Source organism: Bufo gargarizans, chromosome 5 (genome assembly GCF_014858855.1).
Source record: "Bufo gargarizans isolate SCDJY-AF-19 chromosome 5, ASM1485885v1, whole genome shotgun sequence".
Taxonomy (NCBI): domain Eukaryota; kingdom Metazoa; phylum Chordata; class Amphibia; order Anura; family Bufonidae; genus Bufo; species Bufo gargarizans.
Window position 1 is genome coordinate 266861396 of NC_058084.1, and position 12397 is coordinate 266873792.

The 12397-nt window shown below is 46.0% G+C and overlaps 1 protein-coding gene across 1 annotated transcript in view; it reads right to left on the reverse strand.

Annotated features, from left to right (window-relative positions):
• LOC122939411 (BTB/POZ domain-containing protein KCTD19-like) overlaps positions 1-12397 on the reverse strand; it is a 70670-nt gene that overhangs the window by 13104 nt on the left and 45169 nt on the right. Inside the window, exons 9-10 of the mRNA XM_044295480.1 lie at positions 6621-6763; positions 5075-5158 (exon numbers count right to left, since the gene is read on the reverse strand). Of these exons, the coding sequence (XP_044151415.1) occupies positions 5075-5158; positions 6621-6763 (227 nt within the window). The remainder of the gene's footprint in view (positions 1-5074; positions 5159-6620; positions 6764-12397) is intronic.

Here is a 12397-nt window from a genome sequence, read left to right on the forward strand (position 1 = left end):
TTGTGTGCAGCCGTGATTTTTTACGGACCCATTGACTTGAATGGGTCCGTGAACCGTTGTCCGTGAAAAAAAATAGGACAGGTCATATTTTTTTTACGGACTGGAAACACGGATCACGGACGCAGATGCCAAACGGAGCATTTTCCGATTTTCCCACGGACCCATTGAAAGTCAATGGGTCAGCAGAAAAACGGAAAATGGAACAACGGCCGCGGATGCACACAACGGTCGTGTGCATGAGGCCTAATTTTGGAATGCCTTTACTTATCCAAACCATTCTGAGATTGTTTTCTCGTGCCACATTGTACTTCATGATAGTCATAAATTTGAGTCAATATATTTTACCTTTATTTATGAAAAAAATCCCAAATTTACAAAAAATCCACAATTTTAAAAATTTCTATTTCCCTGCTTTTAAAACAGAAAGTGATACCTCATAAAATATTTATTACTTAACATACCCCATATGTCTACTTTACGTTGGCATCATTTTGTAAACGTCATTTAAATTTTTTAGGACGTTAGAAGGCTTAGAATTTTATAAGCAAATCTTAAAATTTTTAAGAAAATTTCCAAAACCCACTTTTTAAGGACCAGTTTAGTTCTGGAGTCACTTTGTGGGGCTTACATAGTGGAAACCACTCATAAATGACCCAATTGCAGAAATTACACCCCTCAAGCTACTCAAAACTGATTTTTACAAACTTTGTTAATCCTTTAGGTGTTACACAAGAATTAAAGGAAAAGGGAGATGACATTTCTAAATTTCACCTTTTTGGCAGATTTTCCATTTTAATCTATTTTTTCTTTAACACATCGAGGGTTAACAGCCAAACAAAACTCAATATTTATTACACTGATTCTGCGGTTTACAGAACCACCCCACACGTGGTTGTGAACTGATGTAAGGGCACATGGCAGGGTGCAGAAGAAAAGGAGCGCAATATGGTTTTTGGAAGGCAGATTTAGCTGGACTGGTTTTTAGATGCCATGTTCCATTTGAAGCCCCCCTGATGCACCATTACAGTAGAAACTCCCAAAAAGTGACCTCATTTTGGAAACCAGGGGAAAAGGCTGTTTTGGCAAGATTAATCTGACAGATTAGATCATGTGCTATTTTTATAGAGCAGGTTGTTACGGACGCAACGAAATCAAATATGTCTACTTTCTTTGTTTTCGGTCGTTTCAGTTTTACATACCGTATTTTTCGCCCTATAAGACGCACCGGCCCATAAGACGCACCTAGGTTTTTGGGGAGGAAAATAAGAAAAAAAAATTTTTAACCAAAAGGTTTGCTTTTGGTGGGTTTGGAACTAATGGTGGTCTGTGGGTGGCACTATTACTAGGGATCTGTGGATGACGGACACTGTTATGGGGGGATCTGTGGATGACGGACACTGTTATGGGGGGATCTGTGGATGACGGACACTGTTATGGGGGGATCTGTGGATGACGGACACTATTATGGGGGGATCTGTGGATGACGGACACTGTTATGGGGGGATCTGTGGATGACGGACACTGTTATGGGGGGGATCTGTGGATGACGGACACTGTTATTGGGGGATCTGTGGATGACGGACACTGTTATGGGGGGGATCTGTGGATGACTGACACTGTTATGGGGGGATCTGTGGATGACGGACACTGTTATGGGGGATCTGTGGATGACGGACACTTATGGGGGGATCTGTGGATAACGGACACTGTTATGGGGGATCTGTGGATGACGGACACTGTTATGGGGGGATCTGTGGATAACGGACACTGTTATGGGGGGGATCTGTGGATGACGGACACTGTTATGGGGGGATCTGTGGATAACGGACACTGTTATGGGGGATCTGTGGATGACGGACACTTATGGGGGGGATCTGTGGATGACGGACACTGTTACGGGAGGGATCTGTGGATGACGGACACTGTTACGGGAGGGATCTGTGGATGACGGACACTGTTACGGGAGGGATCTGTGGATGACGGACACTGTTACGGGAGGGATCTGTGGATGACGGACACTGTTACGGGAGGGATCTGTGGATGGCACTGTTACAGGGGGGATCTGTGGCTGGCACTGTTACAGGGGGGATCTGTGGCTGGCACTGTTACAGGGGGGATCTGTGGCTGGCACTGTTACAGGGGGGATCTGTGGCTGACACTGTTACAGGGGGGATCTGTGGCTGGCACTGTTATATATGTGCCATCCACAGACCCTCCACCCCATAACAGTGCCATCCACAGACCCCCCCCCCCCCCCCCCCTTAACTGTGCCATCCACGGATCAGCCCCCCCCCCCCCCAGTATGCAAATATAAAATGTCTTATTCAATTAAAATGCATTACATATGCCCCCTAACTCCTAAATTCCTAATAGTACCTTACATCCTATTCCTAATAGGTTCTGTACAATTGCGGCAGGCAGGCCGGGCGGGCGGGCGGCGCGTCACTCACTGATGTCACTTGCCTGCGCCGCCTGCTTCATTCATAAAGTAGGCGGCGCAGGCACGTGACATCAAGGAGTTACGCTGCCGCCCGCCCTTATACTGAACCTATTAGGAATAGGATGTAAGGTACTAGTAGGAATTTAGGAGTGAGAGGGCATATGTAATACACTTTAATTGAATAAGACATTTAATATTAGTATACCGGAGCGGCGGGGCGGGGCTATAGTACACTGACTGCACCGCCGCGCCGCTATTCCGGGGCCCCAGCTTCTTCTCCGGCCCCCGCTCGCTCTACATCGCATCCAGCGATGTTAAACTGTCAGCATTCACCCCATAAGACGCAGGGCCATTTCCCCCCCCATTTTTTGAGGGAAAAGTGTGTCTTATGGGGCGAAAAAAACGGTAATAAAGCATTAAAAAAAACTAATTATGTTTTTGTGTCTCCATTTTCTGAACACCATATTTTTTTATTCTTCTGCCGATCGTCATGTGCAGGGGCTCGTTTTTTGCAGAAAGGGTTGACATTTTTATTGGTACCATTTTTGATAATTCATTATTACACTTTATGGGGCAGCAAGGTGACCCACGGTCCAGCATTTTTCATAGATTCATTATCCTTAGAGTTATATATATATATATATATATATATATATATATATTCAGGTCAGGCGGTGCTTCAAATTGGACATATTCACTATATGCTCATTATTTTGTTATTTTATAGTATCATGTTTGACTTTTTGAATAAAGATTATATATTTTGAACCTATGGGACGTAAATCTACTCTCTTTTGTGTGGTATATATGATGCCAACATAAAGTAGACATATGGGGAATGTTAAGTAATAAATATTTTATGAGGTATCATTTTCTGTTTTAAAAGCAGAAAAATTGCGAATGTTTCAAAATTTGGGGCATCGGTACTTGAGCTGAACTCTTTCAGCCTCGCTGATGAGGCTCAAAGTGTTCATGCTGCAATTCTTATTTTGGCCACCAGATGGCAGGCCAGGATAAGAAATGAGCAAAATTTAGTTTAAATGGCATTTTAAAAATCCCTGATAGACCAAAATTAAAAATTCAAATGAGCCACAAAATCAACACACAAAAATTATAAAAAAAATTATAAAAAATAAAATACAAAAGTTTAAATAACCCCCCTTTCCGTATAATTAAAAAATACTTAAATAACAATAAATATAAACATCATGGGTATCACCACGACCAAAAACGCCATAAAAAATTCCAATACGGCGAATGGCGTAACAGAAAAACTTTTTCATTGCTTCTCTTACCCTCCAAAAAATGTAATAAAATGTGACCAAAAAGTTACACACACTCCAAAATGATGCCAATAAAAACAACAGATTGTTCTGCAAAAAATGAGCCCGTAAACAGCTCAGTAGACATAAGTGTAAAAAAGTTATGGGGGTCAAATTATGGTGATGTAAAAAAGAAAATGATCAAAGTTAAAAAAAAAAATTTACACTATTTAGACATAAAGAACCTATACATATGGGGTATCGTTGTAATCAGACTGACGCAAAGAATGAAGGGCATGGGTCAGTAAACAAAACGCCATTGGAATAAAACCCTTAAAAACGGTGGAGGAATTGCGTTTTATTTTCCAATTCCACCCCATTTGGAATTGTTTTACTGCTTCCCACTACATTTTATGCCATAATTAAATGTGGCATTAGAAAGTACACCCTGTACCGCTATAAATAAGCCCTCATACAGCTATGTGACCGGAAATATAAAAGTAAAATAGGGAAGAAAAATGAAAACGCAAAAACGAAAAAAACTCCAGTATCCTAAGGGTTAATAAGATCAATTGAAAAAATGATTTTTAGCTCAAAATGAGTAAAATGCAATCATTAAAAATAAATAAAAAATTGCCCCTGAAAGTGTACATAGCCTTTAAACTGCAGTAAACTGAGTTTTATCAAAAACAGAACTCCGGAAAATAAAACAATGACCTTTTCGGCAGTAATTGCATCATGACAGCAGACCGCCTACCTCTCCTGTTATAACTTAAGGCCCCTTTACACTGGCCGAACATTAGTCAGAAAATTGCTAACAAGTGTTCGTAGCATTGCTCATTAAGCGATTATCTGCCAATGTAAAGGTTCTGGCGGTAGCCCGATGAACAAGAGAAAACATGATCGTTTCTGCGGTCACCTAAATAGTTGTTTGCCAGCAGCAGATTGTGCCGTCTAAACAGCGATCTGCTGCCAGTAAACAATGATTCGATATGGTGATGAACAATGGCAGAGAGCAGTCCTCCCCATACTGTGGAGGAGATAGCTCCCGACAATCATCTGCTACATCTAGTAATGTAGAGGGGCCTTAAGTATCAGCCTGGGCTCCTCTTACAAGAATGCCATGGCCTCTTCACTGCACATCAATGTTCATATGCCTGCAGATATGTCTGGAACTGCAGGTCAACAAATGGATGAGTGTGACTGAGCACCATCACACTCATACGGACATCGCTGTACCAAATACTACAGGGAAATGGCAATGCCTCTTCACTCTGCTGATCAACTGATGTCAAGTACAAGCCATCAATGTAGTATCTGGGAATATCTGGTGGTTACTTTTGGATACAGATTAAATAAATGTCCCTATTACCTGTAAGCCTTGCACTCATATAGAGCTTTCACAAGGGATGGGATTTGAAATTCTGTTACTTCCTGACAAAGAATGTCCCATTCTCTGCAAAGAAAGGAACAGCCATAAATAATACATCTGAATTATAACACATTTAGTGTGAAAGTAAAAGACATTGATGCTAACCAGCGCAGACAACCTCATGTTTAAAAAAAATAAAAAAAGAGAAATTAAAACATTTCATAGTTCATGATATGGGTACCATATTTTTCGAACTATAAGACGCTTTCCCCCCCAAAAGTGAGAGAAAGTGGAAGTGTGCCTTATAGCCCGAATGTTAATGACCGATTCCATTAGGGAAACATTCATTAGCACGTGGAAGGAGAAGGGAGCGGTGAGGGAAGCGCTGTGCTGGCTGTACTCACCCTTCCTGGTCTTCTTCCAGGCCCAGCTCTGCACTGTGCCCCGACTGTGTACTGCATCAGGATGTAGTGCACCACGTAGGTCCGCACTATGACCTGATGCGGTATGATATCAGGTCACTGCAGCGTGGGCGAGAAGAAGAGCAAGAAGCAATGAGTGTGTAACAAAGTCGTCGGGAGCAAGCGAGGTAAGTTTATTTATTTTATTTTTTTATGTCTGATCTGAGGCTGATGGTACCTGTTCTGAGGTCTGAAGGGGGCCGATCTGAGGCTGAAGGAGGATAGGGCTCTGATCTGAGGCTGATGGAGCTTGGGGGGGTGATTTTGGGGTCTGATCTGAGGTCTAATGAAGAATGGGGATCTGATGAAAAATATTATTTTTTCCTCCTCCGAATCCTCAAGGCGTGTCTTATAGTCCAAAAATGTTATATTACGACGAGCAGGATTTGGAAAAGTTTTGTATGCATTTTTTTAAGCCAAAACTAGGAAGGGATCAATGCAAGCCCTGTTCTACATATGCTCTGTCCTACACGTGCTCCTTAATGAATCTTTATCCATTAGTGAATATATCTCACAGCTGCACATTTCATAGTTCATGATATAGGTACCATAGGTACCATGATATAGGTACGCCTTTTTCCTCCAAAAGTGAGGGAAAGTGGCAGTGCGTCTTGTAGTCCGAATGACCGATTCCTACAAGTGCTCCTTAAGGAATCATTCTTTATCAGTAAATATATTTACTGCAATGGTCAAATGTGGTCAACATTTTATTGCATTTTTTTGATGGGGAAGGAAAAAAACTCAGCCTCAAAACATTTACAAAGTTTTCAAACATCTCCCCTCTTTAGTTTACTGCATCAAAATGGCAACTGTAAATTGGGTCTTTGTACATGTGCATTCATTTTCCACAGTATACAGAACACCAGGCAATGGCACTAAACACTGCCATCTAGTGATGACTGCTAAATCGCAGCACATTTCAGAATAAACAATCAAGGACATAAAGTTCTCCTGTGGGAGTTTTACTAGACGTATTATGAGATGGTTGTGCTTAATGCTGCCATTTTGTGCGTACATTTTCTTTTGTGTAACAAAAAAATAAAATACAAAAGAGTAGGAGTCAACACGGAGCTCTTTTTACTTACATGAACTCGGATGGAAGGTGGAGGCTTCCCAGTCTCAGGAAGTTCAGGATGTGTCTAAACATCTCTCCATCGCCATTCACTAACAAGGAGAAGCCGCAAGTGATCCAACATGCTTTCCTGGAGTTGGCAAGCAGCTCAGGATACTGGACAGACAGATGAAAAGTGCTGAATTTATTATATCTCACCTTTAAATTCTTAACTCTTCTCATTTACATAGAAACATAGAAGACTGGCAGTGGAAAAAGACCACACAGTCCATCTAGCCATTAGGTAGTTATCTTGGGATAGACATGTGTTTATCCCAGGCAGGTTTAAATTCACTTACTCTCGATTTCCCATCCATATCTGCTGGCAATTTGTTCAAACCTGAACTACTCTTTCAGGTTCAGCAATATTTTCTGACATTGTTTCTGATCTCCCTCCCAACTAATTATAGATAGTGTCCCCTTGCTCTTGTGGTGTTTTTTTTAATTAAAAACTCTTCCCTCCTAAAGCTTATTTATGCATATTTAAAGGTTTCGATCATGTCTTCTGAAGCTTTCCAGGCCTGCCATGGTAAGCTTACTGCTGAACTGTGCACGAGGCATGGCTCAGCAGAGAGCGCAGTATAATGCCACCAGAGGTGCACCACCAATGAGGCCAGGTGAGGCGATCGCCTCAGGCAGCACCAGGTAGGGGCAAGAGGGGGGCAGCGGAAGGGCCATGGGCGCTTTCATTGTGGCAAAGGGGTTAGGTTAAGAAATTATCATTGGGGGGGGGGGGGGGGCTGTTTCAGTTTTCGCCATAGGCAGCAGAAAGACTATGTTCATCCCTCATGCACACGGCCGTTGTTTTCGTCCGCATCCAATACGCCGTTTTTGCAGCTTGGATGTGGACCCATTCACTTCAATGGGGCCAGAAAAGATGCGGACAGCACTCCATGTGCTATCCGCATATGCTGCTCTGTTCCATGGTCCACAAAAAAAATATAACCTGTCCTATTCTTGTGCACGTTTTGCGGACAAGAATAGGCTGTTATATTTATGGCTGTCTGTGCCATTCCGGAAATTTGCGGAACGCACACAGACGCCTTCCGTTTTTTGCGGATCCGCAATTTGCGGACAGCAAAACACACAACAGTCGTGTGCATGAGGCCTCACTCTAATCTTATACATCTCTATTAGGGTGAATGGGACAAGGGATCAAAATATTCCAGATTGTGACCCCCCCTAAGGGGCTTAAACATTATTATACGAGTAAAAAAAAGGGGTTAAAACACTTTACTCGGTTTGTCTTCTGAAGCCTGAATGTATCCCCATACATTGCAGACTGCTTAGTCCCATTCAGTTTGAAATCCATCAGACGAGCTTAGATTTGCACTCAGAATTGCACAGAGGGAGGTTACAGACTGAACAGAAATAAGAAGCCTGCAGCCGCAGTCCTATGGAATGCATTACCACAATCTGCGGCTATTCCCCGTTCACGCCGTGTGGTGGGCAGGAAAGGGGACAGATCAGCAGGCCCAGCTCATTCATCATTTTCTATGCCCATTTTAGGCGTAGAAAATCGTCTTAATGTGATCCAGCAAGGAATCTTGCTTACATTTAGACCGATGCTGAAGTTGGGGTTATTAAGACTGGTGTCTAAAACGCTGGTCTTAATAAATAACCCCTTTAAGATTTTGGTAAAATTGCAGGATTCTATATTAACATATCTAAAAGTGAACTATTCGAAAAAAAAAAATCCCAAATCTGAACAGTTCTGGTGTCAGAAAGGCATAAATCTAAAACCAGTATCCACACACATCACTTACTAAGGGATAAAAATTGGACGTACCCCTGACACAATTTATAAATTTCCCGGGTTCAGCTCTAAACCTGGACAACCCCTTTAATGAGGAGTCTGTTTACTCCCCAGATTACAGAAAAGCCAGAAACTCCACAGGCTGCTACTAGAGCATCTTAGTGATGTACAGAAAAAACAAGATTTTTGTATAACTTACCAGTAAAATCTCTTTCTCGCTCTTTCCTTGGGGGACACAGAAGACCTTGGGTATAGCTCATCTCCCTAGGAGGCGTGACACTAAGTGAAAACTGTTAAGCCCCTCCTCCATCAGCTATACCCCCAGCCTGGAGAGAGAGACTGCCAGTTGCGTGTCCAAGTAGTGAGAAAAGGCAAAGTCCAACAAGTGGAAACAACAAGCCAACTACCCAACGGGTAAACAAAACTCGGAAACCGTGTAGAAAAAAACCAATGAATGGGTGGGTGCTGTGTCCCCCAAGGAAAGAGCGAGAAAGAGATTTTACTGGTAAGTTATACAAAAATCTCGTTTTCTCGCCCAATTTCCTTGGGGGACACAGAAGACCTTGGGACGTTCAAAAGCAGTCCAAGAGGGGAGGGACCACAGCACCAAGGCGAAGCACCCGAAGGCAGCAAGGAAACGCCACCTGCAAAAACCAGGCGGCCCAAGGCAGCAGCCGCCGCCGAAGCCAGAGTACGCACTCAGGAGAACCTGGTAAGAGAGTGCAAGGAAGACCGTGGCCACCCTGCACAATGACATGGCTGAAGTCCAATGCCTCTGGCCCCGGAGGCACCAACCGCTCTGGTGAAATGAACGGTGACACCAAAAAAACAGAACCCTGCCCTTGAGCAGTAACCACAGCAATAGCCATTTGGTTAAAGCGGAGGAAAGCACCCAGGAGCCGTTAACCTTGGCGCGGACCTCCTGGAAACAAGAGACCGAGCGTCGACAAGAGTCAGATGTCCAAGCAAAAAAAAAAAAAAAACTGCAGACACTTCAAGTAACAGAGTCCCAGTCGCAGGTCCAGGCCAGACTGGAGAAGACCGAATCACGGGAAGAGAAAGGCAGAATTGGGTGAATGCCCAGCTTCCTAAAGAACCCCAGGGAAGACCCTAAGTCAGACAACAGAACCTGGACGAAGCACGGCCGGGAGCGAACACTAGTGTGCTCGCTGGACTCGTCAGGGCAGACGGGAGGAAATCCAATGCGAGTAAGCGCAAATCAGTGACACGGGCAAAAAGGTTGGGAAAACTGGTCCCGTCGGCCCCCGAGCAACGCCGTCCTGAATCCACGCGGAGTGGGGGAGCAGATGGACAAACGGAAGGAACCGAAAGGGACCCGGCCAGTTTCCAACAGACTCCAGGACAAGTCAGGCTAAAGCCCTTGTCGTTGCAGCCACCACAGGAAGGTGTTCTACAGTCCCGGTGTGGGGGCTTGAAGGGCAATCTTGACAGAAGAAAGTAGGCCCGCCAGGTTACCGAGAAGGTAAAGTCCAAGCAGGACCATCACCCAGAATGGTAAAAGTAATCTGCACCCAGCGGGAGGACAGAATGCGGCAAACCCGGTAATAGGCACACAGCTAGTACAGCCAGTGTGAACAATGGAGACAGTACGAGGTCATAAGGAACACCGGGACCATCCATATGAACAACCATAGTCTCCCCAGGGGGGGGGGCAGTGAAGGAACAGCCCCTGAAGCCTGGCCGGGGCAGAAGCCACATCGGAGTAAAACTGACCCAGGAGAAGCCAAAACAGAGCCGTCGAGAGAAAAAATAGCCGAGAAGACGGATGACACCCCCCAACCGCAAGGAGGAGTGGGCAACAGGGAAGCCACAGGACCGCTCAAAGGCAGAACTCCGCTACTCCGAGATGTCCGGCTCACCAATTCGCAGAAGGCGAATACCCTAACGAATCGAAAGTGGAGGTCCCTGAGACCTGGGTAATCGAGCAACCAAGAGAAGTTGGGCGACCTGCTCGAAAAGAGCGGCTAGAACCTGGTAGCAAAACAAACTGAAGCACGGAGGGTGCCAACAGGAAGGACTCAAACCAAAACGCATCCAAGAGGAGGAATGGCAACAGGCGAGGGAACCGTAATCCCGCCAGAGCCAACGTAGACTGCGAGGGACGCTGGAGACAGCACTCTCGACCATGTGACCGCTTGCGCTGGGAAGCAATGCCACAGGGTAACTAATGGGTACGCATCTAGGAACCACAAACACTCCCCAGGCGGAAGGGCCAACGAATATGGTGGATACCGTCACAACGGAAACACCAATATACCCTCCGAACAGAGAATGGATACCACCCAGCTCGCTGCAGTAGAGAGCAATAGAGCCCATCCAGGCCAGGTGAACAGAAAGATCTCTTCAGAGAAGAGTGCCAGGCCGGCGGCAATCACCGTATCCCAAGAGAAAAACGTCAAGTCGCAGGAAGAATGGAGGCATACGTACAAGCAGCCCCATAAGCAGTGAGAAAGCCAACCCACCTACGGAAGGAGAAGGCATACACGGCCCAACAACGCACAGAGTGCAGAAGAGCGTCCGCCCACTGCGAAATAGTCATACAGCAAGGAGGGCCAGCCACAGAGTCCCACAGAATCCACGGAAGGGCAAAGTGCAACCGGAAGGGGGGACATACACAAGACTAGTATGGCATGCGACGGAACGCAAGCAGTCCGCCCAGAAGAGAGGGCAATGCACTTGGCAAACATTGCGGGCAGCAAGCGTGCAAAGCCCGCCCCACAAGGGGGTGATGCCCAAGACCAGCACCTACTTCAGAGAAGTAAGACATACCATATTCCGCCCAGAAGAGGGCCATGCACATGGCCACACCGCATCCAGCAGGACGTCCACCCAGTGAAAAGGGGACATGCACAGGGTAACCCTAGCATTAAGTGAGTGTGCAATAATCCACCAAACACCGAATTTTGTGAGAGTACAACTACTCCGCCAATGAATGGGGACAAGTACATTAGTCCAGCACAGCATATACAAGGACAGTTGTGAGCCCTGTGAGCGTACAAAAAGTCCACCCTGGAATGAGGGGTGGTAACGCACAAGGCCAGCACCGTATCCAATGGGAGTGCAAGCATTCCACCCATCTTAGAGGTCAGCAACGTATCTGGTGAGAGTGCAGTATGCTGCCCAGAAGGGGGAGCCATGCCCATGGCCAGTATTGCAACCAGGGAGAATGCGAGCACCCCGCCATGGATGGGGGTCAGGCACCTGGCCAGCAGCACACTGGCGAGAGAACAAACACAGTCAGTGAGAGTGTGTGTATGTTGCCTGAGGAAAGGAGACATGCCCACGGCCGGCAGCGAATCCAGTAAGAGTGCCGTACACCGCCCACGGAAGGGGGAACATGTATATGGCCGGCAGTGGATTTAGTGAGTTGCAAGCATCCCACCATGGAAGGGGGTCATGCACGCGGCCAGCAACTTACCAGCGAGAAAACGACCCCAGTCAGTGAGGGTGTATGCATGGCGCTTGAGGGAAGAAGGCATGCCCAAGGCCGGCAGCGAATCCAATGAGAATGCAGCATACCGCCTATGGAAGGGGGTTATGCACATGGCCGGCTGCCCAGCACCATAACCAATGAAGTGCAGTATTCCGCCTAAAGGAAGGGGGTCATGCACAAGACCGGCAGCGAATCCAGTGAGTGCAGCATTCCGCCTATGGAAGGGGGTCATGCACAAGACCGGCAGCGAATCCAGTGAGTGCAGCATTCCGCCTATGGAAGGGGGTCATGCACAAGACCGGCAGCGAATCCAGTGAGTGCAGCATTCCGCCTATGGAAGGGGGTCATGCATAAGACCGGCAGCGAATCCAGTGAGTGCAGCATTCCGCCTATGGAAGGGGGTCATGCACAAAACCGGCAGCGAATCCAGAGAGTGCAGCATTCCGCCTATGGAAGGGGGTCATGCACATGGCCGGTATCAAATCCAGTGAGTGCAGCGTAACGCCTATGGAAAGGAATCACGCACATGGCCGGCAGTGAA